The 16,168-nt window shown below is 42.9% G+C and overlaps 1 protein-coding gene across 1 annotated transcript in view; it reads right to left on the bottom strand.

The window, feature by feature from the left end:
* Nucleotides 1-14,228: 14,228 nt before the first annotated feature.
* LOC122935133 overlaps nucleotides 14,229-16,168 on the bottom strand; it is a 28,099-nt gene continuing 26,159 nt past the window's right edge. The window contains exon 22 of the mRNA XM_044290898.1: nucleotides 14,229-14,296. Coding sequence (XP_044146833.1) covers nucleotides 14,277-14,296 — 20 coding nt within the window. The 3' untranslated portion in view covers nucleotides 14,229-14,276. The remainder of the gene's footprint in view (nucleotides 14,297-16,168) is intronic.

Raw genomic sequence — 16,168 nt, 5'->3', positions numbered from 1 at the left:
GATGATCCACATTGGGGACAGCATGTCCACTTGTTGGAAAATTATTCCAGATGCAACGTTTCGGCTATAGATATGCTTGATAAAGGTTCTATAGCCGAAACGTTGCACCTGGAATACATTTCCAACAAGAGGATGTGCTCTCCCCATCCGTTTTTTTCTATCCTGAGGATAGGTCATCAATATGTAAATCCCAGAGAACCCCTTTAAGGTAATGAACTACTGTTCAGTTCCCATGATTTTGAGTTCAAGTTATGACTTTGTGTCCCAAAATCTTAAAGCACTAGCATTTTTTAAATTCTTTTTAAATGAGAGCCGATCATGGCTTCTCTTCGGTCCAGTGGTTGTGTCTGGTACTGCATGATGAGAGATGAGCTGAAGTACCATACACCAACTGTGGATAGCTCCAACTTCGGACAGCTATGGTGCTGTTTTAGGAAGAAATCAGCCAGGTTTTCCTGCCCGATCCTTACAGCATACAGGCGTTCGAGAAGGGATGCCTCCCCCCCATTCGCATCTGTATTTTGCAGATCCAAGACTTGTGGACCTTAGGCTCATTTACTCCAATGTAGCTGAAGCTGATGACCCCCCCCCCCCCCCTTGAAAAAAATAATAATATGTAATTAATCTTAAAGGTAAAATGGGCATGAAATAGTCTAATAATCTAATAATCTTAACTGCAGGCTAAACACTTTTCAATTCTTTAACCCGTAGAGGACCCGTAACCGGACGTGACTTAAGGACCAGGGCCGTACATGTATGGCGCGAGGTCTGCCGGGCTATGGGTAAAATCGCGGGGGGACCGGAACGCGATGGCTGCTCTTACCGACAGGCAGCCATGCTGGGTAAGGGCAGCATCGGGTATTTGGCCCCCCCCCCCTGCAGCTCCGTGCGCTGCGATTGGCCGATCAGTGAAGACCAGCACATCGCAGTGCTGCGGGGCGGGGAGGTGTCCGGTGCTGAACTGGTCAGCACCGGTCACCTCCGAGGTGAGGCAGGGGACACCAGTGTTTGGAGTCCCCTGCCAGCGCTGCAACTGGCTGGAACAACGCTCCAGCCAATGGCAGCGCTATAGCTGCACAGGAAAGGGCAGAACCTCCCTGCATGTAGCCATTCTAGCTGGTGACTGCATGCTGAGAGGTTCTGTGCTTCTCTGTGCTCGATCTGCTGGGATTTGTGGTTCTACTACAGCTATCACTGCCTTTACTGCTCCTGTATAGAAGATGAAGAAGAACATCTGCTGCAGTAATTTTTTCTGCAGCAGAAGTTCCAGATAAAATAAAAATGGCCCGTCCATCCCAACGAGTTTACTCATTTTCTACCAGACTCCAATTTACAGTAACACCATGACCCGGAAGCGTTTTGAGTCAATTCGGAAATTCCTACTCTACAACGACAATACACAGTGCCCACCCCAAAGTGACCCGAAATTTGACCGTCTGTTCAAGGTTAGGCCCGTCCTTGACCACTTTAACACCAGGTTTGCTGAGGTGTACACCCCTAATAAAAATTTATGTGTAGATGAGTCCCTGTTACTTTTCAAAGGGAGGGTTAGATTCCGCCAGTACCTGCCTAGCAAACGGGCAAGGTATGGCATAAAATTTACAAACTTTGTGAGAGTAGCTCCGGGTACATCCACAAGTTCCACTTTTATGAAGGGAAAGGTTACTGCATAGAATGCCCCTTCATCCTAGGAGTTAGTGGAAAGATTGTGTGGGACTTGCTGCACCCACTGCTGGATAAGGGTTATCACCTCTATGTGGATAACTATTATACCAGCATACCCCTATTCATGTCCTTAACTGCCAGAGGTACTGTGGCTTGCGGCACAGTGAACAAAAATCAGAGAGGCCTCCCTAGATCCCTGGTAGGGCAACCACTGAGAATGGGTGAACACAGGGCTCTCCTCCATGAGAACATGCTGGTAGTTAAATACAAGGACAAGAGGGATGTCCTTTTACTGACCACCATTCACACAAATACCAGCTCCCCTTCTCATGTGCTAGGTACCACTACCACTGTCCCCAAACCAGTTTGCATCCTGGACTACAATAAGCACATAGGAGGGGTTGATCTTTCAGATTAAGATCTGAAGCCCTACAGTGCCACACGAGAAACAAAAGTTGGCCGTACACATTGTACAGGTGGCAATGTGCAATGCGTATGTGCTATTTCAATCTGCAGGCCACATAGGAACTTTCCTCCAGTTCCAAGAGGTGGTTATCAAGGCCCTAATTTGTCAAAGCCAGACCAGGGAGGATCCCAGTACTTCTGGAAGTCATGGTACCCATGTTGTACCAGGGCAACATTTTCTAGGTCAACTCCCCCAGATAGCATAGAAGGGAAGGACCCAAAAAGATGCAGGGTGTGTTCCAAAAGGGGGATAAGGAAAGACACCATTTACCACTGCGAAAGCTGCCCTGGAAAACCTGGCCTGTGCATGCAGGAGTGTTTTAGAATCTACCACTCATCCATGGAGTATTCATTTCATCCTTGATGTTCCCTGTAAATTTTAAGACCTTATATCTCTGATTTAGTCCGTATAGCTTACAGATCCACTTTTCACCAACCACTACATATTCATTTCTGTGAAACACCTGTTAGATCAAAAGTGCCCTTTCCACCCCATAAAATGTTTATTCGGGGGGTCCACTTTCCAAAATGGGGTCACTTCTTGGGGTTTTTGGTTTCTGGGGACATCAGGAATTGCGACATGGCACCTAAAATTCATGTCTGTTTATTCAGGCCTGAAAAATCCATATTTTTGCAGTTTGCCTCTAGAGCCCTGCTGTGCGCCCATACAGGCTACAAGCACATATGGGGTGTTTGCAAAAAGGGGAGAAAATGGGGAACATATTGCTGGAGCACAGGGAGCTGTGGTCCTGTCACTCAGCTCCCTGCGCTATGTCTCTCCCACACTGAATGGTGAAGTAGGAAGACTTCCACCATTCAGCCTGCAGGCACAGATCGCGCTGCCAGCCTGTGTCGGAGGAGCCTGCAGCCCTAAAATCTGCATAAGCTCCGCCCACACAGTGCTGCAGAGCAATCTGTGTCTGTAGGGGAGAGAGGACTGTGAGCTTCAGGAACGGGACAAGGTGAGTAGGTACTATTTTTTATTTTATTTAACAAAGGGCATTTCTACCATGGTGGGGGCACAGAGGGTATTTCTACCATGGAGAGGACACAGAGGACAAAATTACTACAAAGGGGGCACAGAGGGCATTACTACTACAAAGGAGGCACAGAGGGCATTATTACTACAAAGGGGCACTGAGGGCATTACTACTACAAAGGGGGCACAGAGGGCAATACTACTACAAAGGGGGAACAGAGGGCATTACTACTACAAAGGGGGCACAGAGGGCAATACTACTACAAAGGGCATTACTAGTATTAGGGGGCACAATGGGCAATACTACTATAAGGGAGCATTCACACGACCATGTTTTTCTTCCGTGTCCGTTCCACAATTTTTGTGGACAATGCACGGCCCATTCATTTATATGGGTCCACAAAAATTGCGGAATGCCTTTCATTGTCATCCGTGTGCTGTCCGTTCCGTGTGTCCGTTCCTTTTATTTTAGAACATGTCCTATACTTGGCCGCAAATTGCAGTCCGTGGCCCCCTAGAAAGTCATTGGGTCCGTAAAAAACGGATAGCACACGGAAATGCATCCGTATGTCATCCGTTTTTTGCGGACCCCTGGACTGAAAACAGTCTAGGAAACCCCATTTCAGTCCCATTTCAGTTTTTAGCGGACAGCGAAAAACGGATGACACACGGAAGCACCATGTCCGTATTATATGGACTTACGGAATGGAAACGGAAAGATAACTGAAGACATACGGAACACACGGATCCGTGATTTGCAGACCGCAAAACCAACACGGTCGTGTGAATGCTCCCTAAATGGGATACAATGAGCATTACTACTGTGAAGGAGGCACAGTGAGCATTATTACTATGAAGGGGGCACAATGGGCATTAGTACTATGAAGGTGCACAATGGGCATAACTACTATCAAGGGAGCACAGATTGCATTACTACTGTGAAGGGGGCACAGAGAGCATTACTCTTGTAAAGTGGGTGGACATAACTGTTATGGGGGCACAGTGAGGGCATAACTACTCTGAAGGGGCACAGAGAGGGCATTACAACTGTGAAGGGGGCACAGATAGGGCATTACTACTTTGAAATAGGCACAGAGAGGGCATAACTACTGTGAAAGTTGTACAGTGAATGCATAACTACCTTGAAGGGGCACAATATGGGCATAACTACCATGAGAGGGCACATATCTGGACAAAACTACTGTGACGTTGTACAATGAGGGCAATACTACTGTAAGGGGGTACAATTTTTAAGCATTGGTGGGGGGTGCCAGTGAAAAGGCCCGCCCCAGGTGTCAAACACCCTAGGCACGCCACTGCCTCAGGGTGTCTTCACATGCGACATAGCTCCCAATTACAATTCCAGCTAAATCCGCTCTCCTAATGCCATATGGTGCTCCTTTCATTCTGAAGCCTGCTGTGCACCCATACATCATTTTTTGAGCACATATGGGGTGTTGGTGTATTTAAGGGGGAAAAGGGGAACAAAATGTGGGTGCTTTTTGTCCTGTTTCCCCTTGTGAAAGTGAACAATGTGGGTGTAAAGCAACCTTTTCTGGAAAAAATTTATATTTTTAATTTTCACAGCCAAGTGATTCACAATTTCTGTGAATCGCCCGATGGGTCAAAGTGCTCACTACACCTTGAAATATTCCTTGAGGGGTGTAGTTTCCGTAATGGGGTCACTTTTTGGGGGTTTCCACTCTAGGGGTACCTCAGGGTGTGTTCAATTGCAAGATGGCGCCTGTCAATTATTCCGGTGAAATCTGCCTTCCAGAAGCCATTTGGTGCTCCTTTCCTTCTGACCCTTGTGGTACGCCCATATAGCAGTATACAAGCACATATGAGGTATTGCTGTAATCAGGAGAAAATGGGCAGTAAATTAGGGGGTACATTTTCCCCAGTTCCCCCTTGTGAAAGGGAAAAATTTGGGCCTAAATTCAATTTTTTCTGGAAAAAAATTTAATTTTTCATTTTCACAGCCAATTCCATGAATCACCTTTGAGGACAAAGTTCTCACTACACATCTTGAAATATTCCTTGAAGGGTGTAGTTTCCAGAATGGGGTAACTTTTTGGGGGTTTCTACTCTAGGGGTACCTCAGGGTGTCTTTATATGCGACATAGCTCCCAAAAGCCAATCTTGCAAAATCTGTCCTATGGCGCTACTTCCCTTTTGAACCCTGCCATGCATCCATACATTAATTTTTGAGCACATATGGGGTGTTGTTGTATTCAGGGGGAAATGGGGAACAAAATGTGCTGTGCATTTTGTCCTGTTTCCCATTGTGAAACTGAAAAATGTGGGTGTAAAGCAACTTTTTCTGGAAAAAAAAAATAATAATTTCATTTTCACAGCCAATCGTTTCCTAATTCTGTGAAATGCCTGATGGGTCAAAGTGCTCACTACACACCTTGAAATATTCCTTGAGGGGTGTAGTTTCCGGAATGGGGTCACTTTTTGGGGGTTTCCACTGTAGGGACGCCCCAGGGTGAGTTCATATGCGACATAGCTCCCAATTACCATTCCAGCTAAATCTGTTCTCCAAAAGCCATATGGTGCTCCTTCTACTCTGAAGCCTGCTGTGCGCCCATCAGGTTTTGAGCACACATTGGGTGTTTCTGTAAACTCCAGATTCAGGGTAATAGATTTTGAGTTTTGTTTGGCTTTTAACCCTTGATGTGTTGCAGAAAAAATAGATTAAAATTTAAAATCTGCAAAAAAAAAGTGAAATTTTGAATTTTCATTCCTATTTTTATTTAATTCTCATGAGGCACCTAAAGGGTTAACCAAGTTGGTAAAAATCAGTTTTGAATACCTTGAGGGGTGTAGTTTCTAAAATGGGGTGATTTATGGGTGGTTTTAATATGTAAGCCACAGAAAGTGACTTCATATCTGAACTGGTCCTGAAAAAATTAGGGTTTGGAAATGTTCTTAAAAATTTAAAGATTTGCTTCTAAGGGTACTTTCACACTAATGTTTTTCTTTACCAGCACCGAGTTCCGTCAAAAGGGCTCAATGCCGGAAAAGAACTGATCAGGTATATCCCCATGCATTCTGAATGGAGAGCAATCCGTTCAGGATGCATCAAGATGTCTTCAGATCAGTCTTTTTGACTGATCAGGCAAAAGATAAAACCGCAGCATGCTACAGTATTATCTCCAGCCAAAAAAACTGAAGACTTGCCTGAATGCCAGGCATTTTTTTCCATAGTAATGTATTAGTGCCGGATCCGGCATTCAAAATGCCGGAATGCTGGATTGCGCAGACTGAAAAATTGGTGAAAAAAAATAAACACCGGATCCGTTTTTCCAGATGACACCGGAAAGACGGATCCGGCATTTAAATGCATTTTTCTGACTGATCAGGCATTTTTAAGACTGATCAGGATCCTGATCAGTCTTACAAATGCCATCAGTTGGCATACGTTTTGACGGCGACGGAACTGCCTGCTGGAATCCTCTGCCGCAAGTGTGAAAGTACCCTAAGCCTTCTACTGTCCCCAAAAAATAAAATGTAATTTTCAAAATGATCCAAACATGAAGTAGACATATGGGGAATGTAAAGTATAACTATTTTTGGAGTTATAACTATATATTATAAAAGTAGAGAATTTTTATTTTGGAAATTTGCTAATTTTTCAAAATTTTGGGTAAATTTTGATTTTTTTTTTTAAATAAAAATTAAATTATTTGATTCAATTTTACCACTGTTATGAAGTACAATATGTGACGAGAAAATAATCTCAGAATGGCCTGGATAAGTAAAAGTGTTTTAAAGTTATTACCACATAAAGTGACACTGGTCAGATTTGCTAAAAATGACCTAGTCCTTAAGGTGAAAAATGGCTGGATCCTGAAGGGGTTAATGTTCACACCATCAGGGTCTTTGAGTCTCTTAGATCTTCTGCAGGACTAGGCCTATAATATTCGGTACTTACAGTATGTATCACATGATCAGTGAATGGCGCACTTACCTTCATGCATTGCACACGTGTACCGCCGCTTTGTCACAATATACATGAAGCAATAATGCGCAGGTCACAGTATATCCTAACTGTACCCATTTACTGCCATCTAATAGACCCAAACTCATATCCTTTCAAGTTTCGCAGCCAGGGTCTAAAAATAACATCCTCGATGCCTGATAAAAATGCCCCAACTTCAAGGGCGCGGAGGTGTTAGCAAAACACTGTAAAGGCTTTTCATTGATTCGGAGGGAGACAGTTGCTGGATTTTGCATATCTCTGAGCCAATGATAAAAAATAAAAAAAGACGTCAGGAGGACAAGATCCAAACAGCAGGAAATGGAGCCAGATGTGGGGCGAGCACCAGTGACCCGGCTGTATAGTCTGCTGGGCTTATCTTGGTGCCCATATGGTCTGCACAAGGGGTTAGGACATGGAGATGGAATAAGCTAAAACTCTATGGCAGATTGTAACAACGTAAATGTAGCAGAGCTAAAAGTGGGAGATGGCAATTGTCGTGATGTCACAATGGACAAATATTGTTATACCTCACATCAGGGGAAAAGACCTGTCAACCAACGGTTAATGCCATCTTTTTTGTACATTTAAACCAGACTTCACTGTCAATCAGCATTTATCATGTCCTTATGGGTTTATTGAGTTTTTTTTTTTCCAGCTAATGTGTAGTGAAAAAAACCCACTTTCCTCAAACTCTTTGAAATTTGGGAACCAACATTTAAAGGGGTTACCTGCCACCCCGCAAATACAGGATGTGGCAGCAACACCAACATCTCCACCACCGTCACCCAGCAAGTCCACACTGTCCAATGGAAGCGTTCAGCTTTCCATCCCCCAAACACTGGAGAGAAAGAGGAAGTACCCCCCTACCCACCTCCGATCCCTGGCCCTGAATGCCAGCATTTAAAATTTCCTGGCCTTTGAAATGCTGTCATTCCGTCTGGAGACAGAGACTTTTAAAAACCTTATGGTGGTGGTGGCTGTCCCACAGTGCGTGGTTCCCAGCCGCCACTGGGCACTGTGACACCAAATGCCTGGAAATGGTCTGTGCAGAGATAGGAGTGTATAATGAAGGTGGCACCTGTCTGGATGGTGGACAACAAAACTGTAGGAGCAGCTTATCAGTGGACCAAATGATCCTCTCTACTGGTGGTCAGTCTGGAGCCTGTTCACTGTGCACATTCGGATGTAGCTGCTGCTTCCAATATCGAACGGCCTAGATGGCAGGCAATTCGTCAACACATCCATCCTGCTTCTCAACAATTCTGTGCCCCTCTCTGTCAACTGGACAAAAGGTCTTCAACCCTTCATATCAGTAGGTCTAGCAGCAATAATAAAATTAAAAATAAAAAAATCACAAAAAGAGGTACACTACCCAGAAGTAGCCTCAGACTATTTTTATAGGGCAGCAGGGGAACACTTTGACACCCTCTTATAGAAAGACTCAGGGGCACATTTGTTAAGACCAACAGTTTAGACACCAGTCTTAAGCCTTATACCTGGCAATGGAACCACCGGAGTTATGAAGAGGCACAGTCCACTTCTAAATGTAAGACAGCTTCCTTGTGGTCCTACATTTAGACCTTTTTTTTATTTTTACATTTTTATAACTTTGGATGTAGTGTATGACTGACCCTCCGCTTTTGTGGATTTGCTGTAGATCCTTATGTGGATTTAGCCCAATTAGATGGGACCAACCTATGGCTACCAGGCCCCAATGGCAAGTTTTTTTTGGTGTGTGTTTTTGTTTTTTTTAAACACAATATGGGAGCAGCATGGCTTTGGCACAGAGTTTAACCTGCAAGTTTTTTTTTTTTTTAAATCTATTAGCAGGTGATCAGTTTATGCAGAAAATGTCACCCTTTTATATGCCTAGGACAAAATCTGCATGTAAACCATGTTGGTTTTGCCACTTTAATGAAAGCGCAATGTTGTACACTGATCTCACTGAAGTCCAATATGGATATTCCCTACCACTGTTTGAAGAGGGAAAAAAAAGAAGCTAATGACAGTGCTCTATTGTCATTTGTTCAAGTTATCCAGTTCATTTTGAAACCATTAGAAAAAAGAAAAACCTGCATCCGCACAGAACGAGGCTGGGGTACACAGTGACACTTCTTCTGATGAGGTTCAGTTAAAAAAAATACAGACCTGATGGACCTTGCAAGCCAACCCTGACCTTCTCCATTGACCTTAACACAAGTTGCATGCAACTCAGCTGCATTTTTATAGCCACATCAAAGTATTAAAATCGTCACGTTGCAGACAAGTCCCTTTTTTGGCCACATGTCATGATGTAGCCCCAGCCTGCCCACAATGATCATTGCCCTGTAGAAAGTCTGGACTCTTGCTGGTGGCAGAGATGACTCCCCTTTACATTATGCATCTGCTGTATAGAGAGCTGTATCAGGATGAACTATGAATTTTATGTAAGGCGACTTTCACACTCACGTTTTGGTTTCCATTTGTGAGATCCGTCATGGGCTCTCTCAAGGTCCAAAACAGATCAGTTTTGCCCTAATGCATTCTGAATGGAGACAGATCCGCTCAGAATGCATAAGTTTGCCTCCGTTCCGCTCTGAAGGTGGACACCAAAACTGATCCATCCTGACACACAATGTAAGTCAATGGGGACAGATCAGTTTTCACTGACAATAGAAAAACAGATCAGTTCTCCATTGACTTTTGATGGTGTTCAAGATGGATCCATTTTGGCTATCTTAACCCCTTAGGGACCAGGCTCATTTTCACCTTAAGGGCCAGGCCATTTTTTGCAAATCTGACTAGTGTCACTTTGTGGTGATAACTTTAAAACACTTTGACTTATCCAGGCCATTCTGAGCTTGTTCTTTCATCACATATTGTACTTTGACACTGGTAAAATGGAGTAAAAAAAAAAACATTTTTATTTATAAAAAAAAAAATTTGCAAAGAATTAGCAAATTTCCAAGTCTCAATTTCTCTACTTCTATATTACATAGTAATATCTACAAAATAGTTATTACTTTACATTCTTCATATGTCTACTTCATGTTAGGATCATTTTGGGAAGGCTTAGAAGCAAATCTTGAAATTTCTCAGAGATTTTCAAAAACCAACTTTAAGGACCAGTTCAGTTCTGAAGTCACTTTGTGATGCTTACATAATAGACACCACCCAAACCTCAATATTTATGGCCCCGATTCTGTAGTTTACAGAAACACCCCATATGTGGTTGTAAACCGCTGTACAGGCACACAGAAGGAAAGGAATGCCATAAGGTTTTTGGAAGGCAGATTTTGCGCGACTTTTTTGATCCCATGTCCAATTTGAAGCCCCCCTAGAGCAGAACCACAAAAAAAAAAGTGACCCCATTTTAGAAACTACAGGATAGGGTGGCAGTTTTGTTGGTACTAGTATAGGGTACATATGTTTTTTTTTGGTTGCAAGAAATAGCCGTTTTGGCACAGTTTTTATTTTTTGTTCTTTACAACATTCATCTGACAGGTTAGATCATGTGGTATTTTATAGACCAGGTTGTCACAGACACGGTGATCCAATATGTATACTATTTTTTATTTATGCAAGTTTTACTAAAACATGATTTTTATTAAAAAGAAAAAACTGTGTCTCCATAGTCTGAGAGCCATAGTTTGTTTTTGGGTGATTATCTTGGGTAGGGTTTGATTTTTGCAGGATGAGATGACTGATTGGCACTATTTTGGGGTGACTATATGACTTTGATCGCTTGCTATTACACTTTGTGATGTAAGGTGACAAAAATGTTTTTACAGTGTTCACCTGAGGGGGTAGGTCATGTGATATTTTTATAGAGTAGGTTATTATGGACACAGCAATACCAAATATGTATACTTTTTTAAAACAAAATGTTTTAGCATCTCCATATTCTGAGCCATAGTTTATTCTTTGGGTCATTGTCTTAGGTGGGAGCAAATTTTTTTGCAGACTGAGGTGGCGGTTAGAGTGGTACTATTTTGGTGGGCATACGCCTTTTGCTTGCTGTTGTACTTTTTGTGATGTAAGGTGACAAAAATGGTTTATTCATCAGTTTTTATTTTTATGGTGTTCATCTGAGCGGTTAGGTCAGGTGATATGTTTATAGAGCCAGTCTATATGGAGATACCTAATAGGTCTACTTTTTACCCAAAAAAAAAAAAGGGAAATAGATGTTTATTTTTACTTGAAATTAATTTTTTGGGGGGGGAAAACTTTCTGCAACTTTCTCACTTTATTTTTGGGACTTGAAATTTTGGGGGTCTAATCCCCTTTACAATGCATTCCAATACTTCTGTATTGGAATGCATTAGCTGTATGAGTAATACAGTGTATTACACAGAGCTTCTGGCCTATGAGATCCAGGGGGCTGAATCTCACAGGCTCATCACCAGAAGGCATCATGCTGCATTCCATGCCATCAGGTTGCCCCCCCCCTTACAGCCGCACAGGGACCCGATCGCACCACCACAACCTGTAAAAGCCACAAACGACAGGTCAGAATTTACCTGCGGTTTGCAGCGATCGCTGCCAGACATTGAGCAGGCACCTAGGGACAATGATTTGAGTAGGCACCTTGTTCCGATCACTGCCCACTGGTGACCAGAACTACACATGATGTACCGGTATGTCATGTGTCCGCAACAGGTTAAATATACAAACAAATCAGTTCTGAACGGATGCATGCTGTTGTATTATCTGAATAGAAGTGTTTGTGCAGATTCATGATGATCTGCCCAAACCATGAATGTTAAAAAACCACTTTAAACAGAACTTCTGAAACTTTACTTGCCCATAGTAGGCACCATTGATGAGCCAGAACAAAAGTTTAGCTCTACAGCAAAATGCTGGCATAGAAGTTAAACCAGGGCGAAAGTTTCTATTTTTCACCACTTTTCAAAAGTGGGCATGATTAGTTTCAGATTTTTTTCACAAAGGCAGAAATGCTACACTACAGTGGGGATGGCATGAAAAATATAGAGCAGTATTTGTAGACAAGGGCTGCGACATTAATTAAGTACGCACAATATTCTACATTTTTTGCAAAGTATGTCAGAGTACGTAGTAAAGCAAATAAAATAAAAAAAGTCAATTAATGGCAAGGGATCTCCATGCATTATGTCCAGTTAGTTGTAACAAACCTGTTTGAAGCTCCTGTCACGTTCCTCTACCCCAATGCCACCATCTCTGCTGCAGGCTCTTCTGACCAGATTTGGCCACTTTTCCTGTTCAGTTGCATTATCATCAATAAGGCTTAACAGGAAGAAGCAGCCACATCTGGTCAGGACCAAGGCAAAAAGAGCACAGTGGAGATGAAAAAAACCCAGAGTATTTATTGCACAACACTGGGAAGGCCCCATCAGGACATTGACCTTCTTACAATGGTTGTGCCTTACTACACAAGCTCTCCCCTACTCTTCCATGGAGGTACTCTTGTCTTCTATATAAACTCATTTTCTCAATTACAAGTTCTAGTGTGTCCACTCATGTAAACCTTGCCCAAATGGAACGCCATTGCTTTGGCATTTTAAATAAGCACTTATCTATAAGCAGGTGACTGGGAAATAAGGTCTATGTTGTAAAGGACTTCATAACGCACCAAATTGCCTACAGCCATTGATGGCAAAGCAAGCAGGAGGGAAGCCATAGGCTACCTTACAGGGAGTAGGTGCCCTCTAGTGGCCAGTTATAGGTCATGATTTATCATCCCAGGCAGAGTGGATGTTGGTACCAAGCCATCAACCAAAATGCATGTCATTCCCATGATAAAAGGATGGTCACGAAGCAAGAACTCAGCAAGCCGAAACTAATTTTAAGCAGTACATGGGTATTCAGAGCAGCTTTTTGCACAAGGAGAAAATCCGTTGCATTTCAGTATTATGAAATACTAAGTTTCATGTGGCATTAATGAGGGGGAAGACATTGTATATTTGATGGGGATGCAATGCACTTGAAGTAAATAAGAATGTGCAAGTATAGCCAGTATGGGCTTATGCATGGAGTCTAGGCACTGCATGGCACCTCTACAAGGTACTGAAACCTTCCCTAGATGAGTGCGTCAAGGCCAATACCTTCATAATATACCATGCTACAATTTCTCCTCGACTTCATACAGATGCAGCTTTGATTTTATACAAAATGGATGGATCGCAAGGTTAACAGACTTAAGCGACTAGCTTTCCCAGGCAAGTATTGCAGGCTGAACATAGAGATGAATGGAGCCAGATAATCCATGCCCCAAGACCTTCTGATAGATAGACCTTACTATCTTTTGCTAAATCTGTGATCTGCAGACTGCAAAACAGATACTTTCGTGTGCATGAGGCTTTACTCGTGTGCTACCATACATTGAGTAAAGAAATCTGAACCCAAGAAGCTCCCTGCAATGTATTGTTTGTATATAGTTATGGCAGTGGAATTGCTGCAAATTTTGTTGAATTTGTTCCACTGGTGTCTGGAAGGCAATGGTTTGTTGAGCAAAGTTCTTGGGGCCCAGACATGCCCCTTTACAACACCTCAAGAGGTCAGATGCAACCCTGGTAACTAGAGGCAGATTTCCAGAAGATCTGACAACTTCCAGAAGTCTGGGACATGTCCCTCCAGGAGAGTACGAGTTTAATATCTACAGAACAGCGGGCCTCACCACATCTGAAGTGATTCTTCAGGTACAACCATATTGGACAAGTCTGAAGAATCACATTACATTGTTTTGTAGACAAATATGGACTTAGACTTTAATTGAACTTTGGATCGGGAATATTCCCCCATCTAAAATTTGTACAAACACCCAGTCACCCAGCAAACTATCGCACTGGAATTTTTTGTCCTGAAACTACTCTCATCCTGGCTTAAGTGATGAAAGGTCAGGCCTAGTGTTAAGTGAACTTGACTTCAAGTTTGGCATACAATGTTGGTGTTATATAAGAACTCAGTTATGGATTCCGCTACCATGGACCATAACAGAATTCTTAGATAACCAAAACCTTCCTTGCAGAACTTGAAACCACAAGTTCGCTTAGCACCATTTAGGACATTCTGGGAGTTGTAGTTTGTCAAGAGCTGGAGATCAGAGTCCAGGATTAGCCACCATAGTCAACATTGCAATCTTTACAAAAAGCAGAACAGGAACACACCAAGCATTTTATCCTCTTTTATTAACAAAAACTGCCTTCTTAAAAATGTACAACTTCACTGTGGAGGATTTTCAACTGAAAAACAAGAAATGAAATAGTTAATGTAAGAAAAACACTTCTCTAATACACATCAGCTCTTATAAACAGACCTCATCTGTGACCAGAGGTGACAACCACATCTGTAAAGTGCTTTATATTTACAGCATTGAGACATTCAGTTATGGCAACCCATTCTGTGACCCGTACCAACCAAGACACCAAGTCCTGACCAAATCAGATACTCTACTTGTTGTCTCCGGCCATTTTGGTCATATCTCCCAGAAGGTCCTAAGCCCGAGGCAGTCACCGCATGATGGGAGTTTAAATTTTGCAACAGCTGCAGAGCCATAACTGAGAAACCACTGGTGAACACCTAAGGTTGTGGACGGAGGCCTTTAAAAAGGGTCCAGCTGCTAACACTTAGGGCGCCTTCACATTCTGCAGAATTTTCTGCGACAAAAAAAAAAAAAAAAATTCCATTCACATGAATGAGGTTTGCAGAAATCCAGCCGCTTGCTGCCCCATTCAAAATGGAACCAATTTTAAGTTGCAGAAATGTACAGTGTGTGAAGGGTCGCTTAGCAATTAGCTGGTTAATTGTACAGAAAAGGTTTAATTTCACTACAGCGCCATCTTCAGGGTTAAAGCAGCATTACACTGTTCATATTGAAATTAGTGGGTAGCCTAGAGCATGGCATGAACATGCTACGCCCTCCAGATTCTTGTCAGCCACTACTGTTCCGGCTACATTTAAGACTATAGATGAGTGAATTTAATATTTAGAAATTCATTCACGCTTTGTTAATTGGTAAAAGGTGAATGGAGTTGTGGATTACGTTACCACGGACCATAACGCAATTCTATGATGGAACGCATAGAGTCCTCTCCTGCATAACGGAAACAGGAGAGATCTGTTTTGCAGCCCATAGACTTCTATTATGACGGAATTAATGGAATGCCTCTAAAGGCATTCTGTCATAGAATTGTGTTATGGTCCGTGGTAACGGAATCTATAATGCAATTCACCTTTTACCAGTAAATGAAGTGTGAATGAGTTTCATAACACAAAATTCGCTCATCTCCATTTCAAAACTTTTGCCAAACCAGCTTTAAAAAGGGCATCCGTCAGCAGTTCTGTCCCTATGACACTGGCTGACCTGTTACATGTGCGCTTGGCAGCTGAAGACATCCGTGTTGGTCCCATGTTCATATGTGCCCGCATTACTGAGAAAAATGAATTTTAAATGCAAGCAAATGAGCCTCTAGGAGCAATGGGGGCGTTGCCATTACTCTACAGCTGCCGCACCCTCTGCACTTTGGCAGAGCCAGGCAGTGAAATAACCACCACATCTAGCCCGGGCAGAGGGCGCAGCAGTTAGAGCCTCTAGATGTAATTGTAATGCCACTGTTACTCCTAGAGGCCAATTTGCATGTAAAAAACACAATGCCAACACAAACATGGGACCAACACAGATGCCTTCAGCTGCCAAGTGCACATGTAAACAGGTCAGCCAGCGTCATGGGTACAAAACTGCTGACAGATGCCCTTTCGAGTCGTCTCACATGTTTAACATTTGCCCTCCAGTCACTCTGATCTCTGCTGGGCCTCAAGTCAAATGCGGTTTATCATTCAAGTTACTACTGCAGCCAATCACTTGCCCTAGTGGTTACATGCACAGGCCTGGCAGGGATTGGTACAAGGGTGAAGGAGAGATGGAAATTAAAACTATTTTACTGCCCCCTGCCAATAAAAAAAATAAAAATCTTAAAGCCACTTAAGGGGTATTCCCATCTCAGACAATGGGGGCATATTAGGATATGCCCCCCCATTTTCTGATGGGTGAGGGTCCCTCCTCTGGGACCTCTTGTAAAAAGCCAGCCAAGTGGAGGGCGCACCATGCATGTACA

This window comes from Bufo gargarizans, chromosome 4 (assembly GCF_014858855.1).
Source record: "Bufo gargarizans isolate SCDJY-AF-19 chromosome 4, ASM1485885v1, whole genome shotgun sequence".
NCBI classification, from domain to species: Eukaryota; Metazoa; Chordata; class Amphibia; order Anura; family Bufonidae; genus Bufo; species Bufo gargarizans.
Note: the sequence above shows the minus strand (reverse complement) of the source record. Positions and strands in the feature narration are given on the sequence as shown.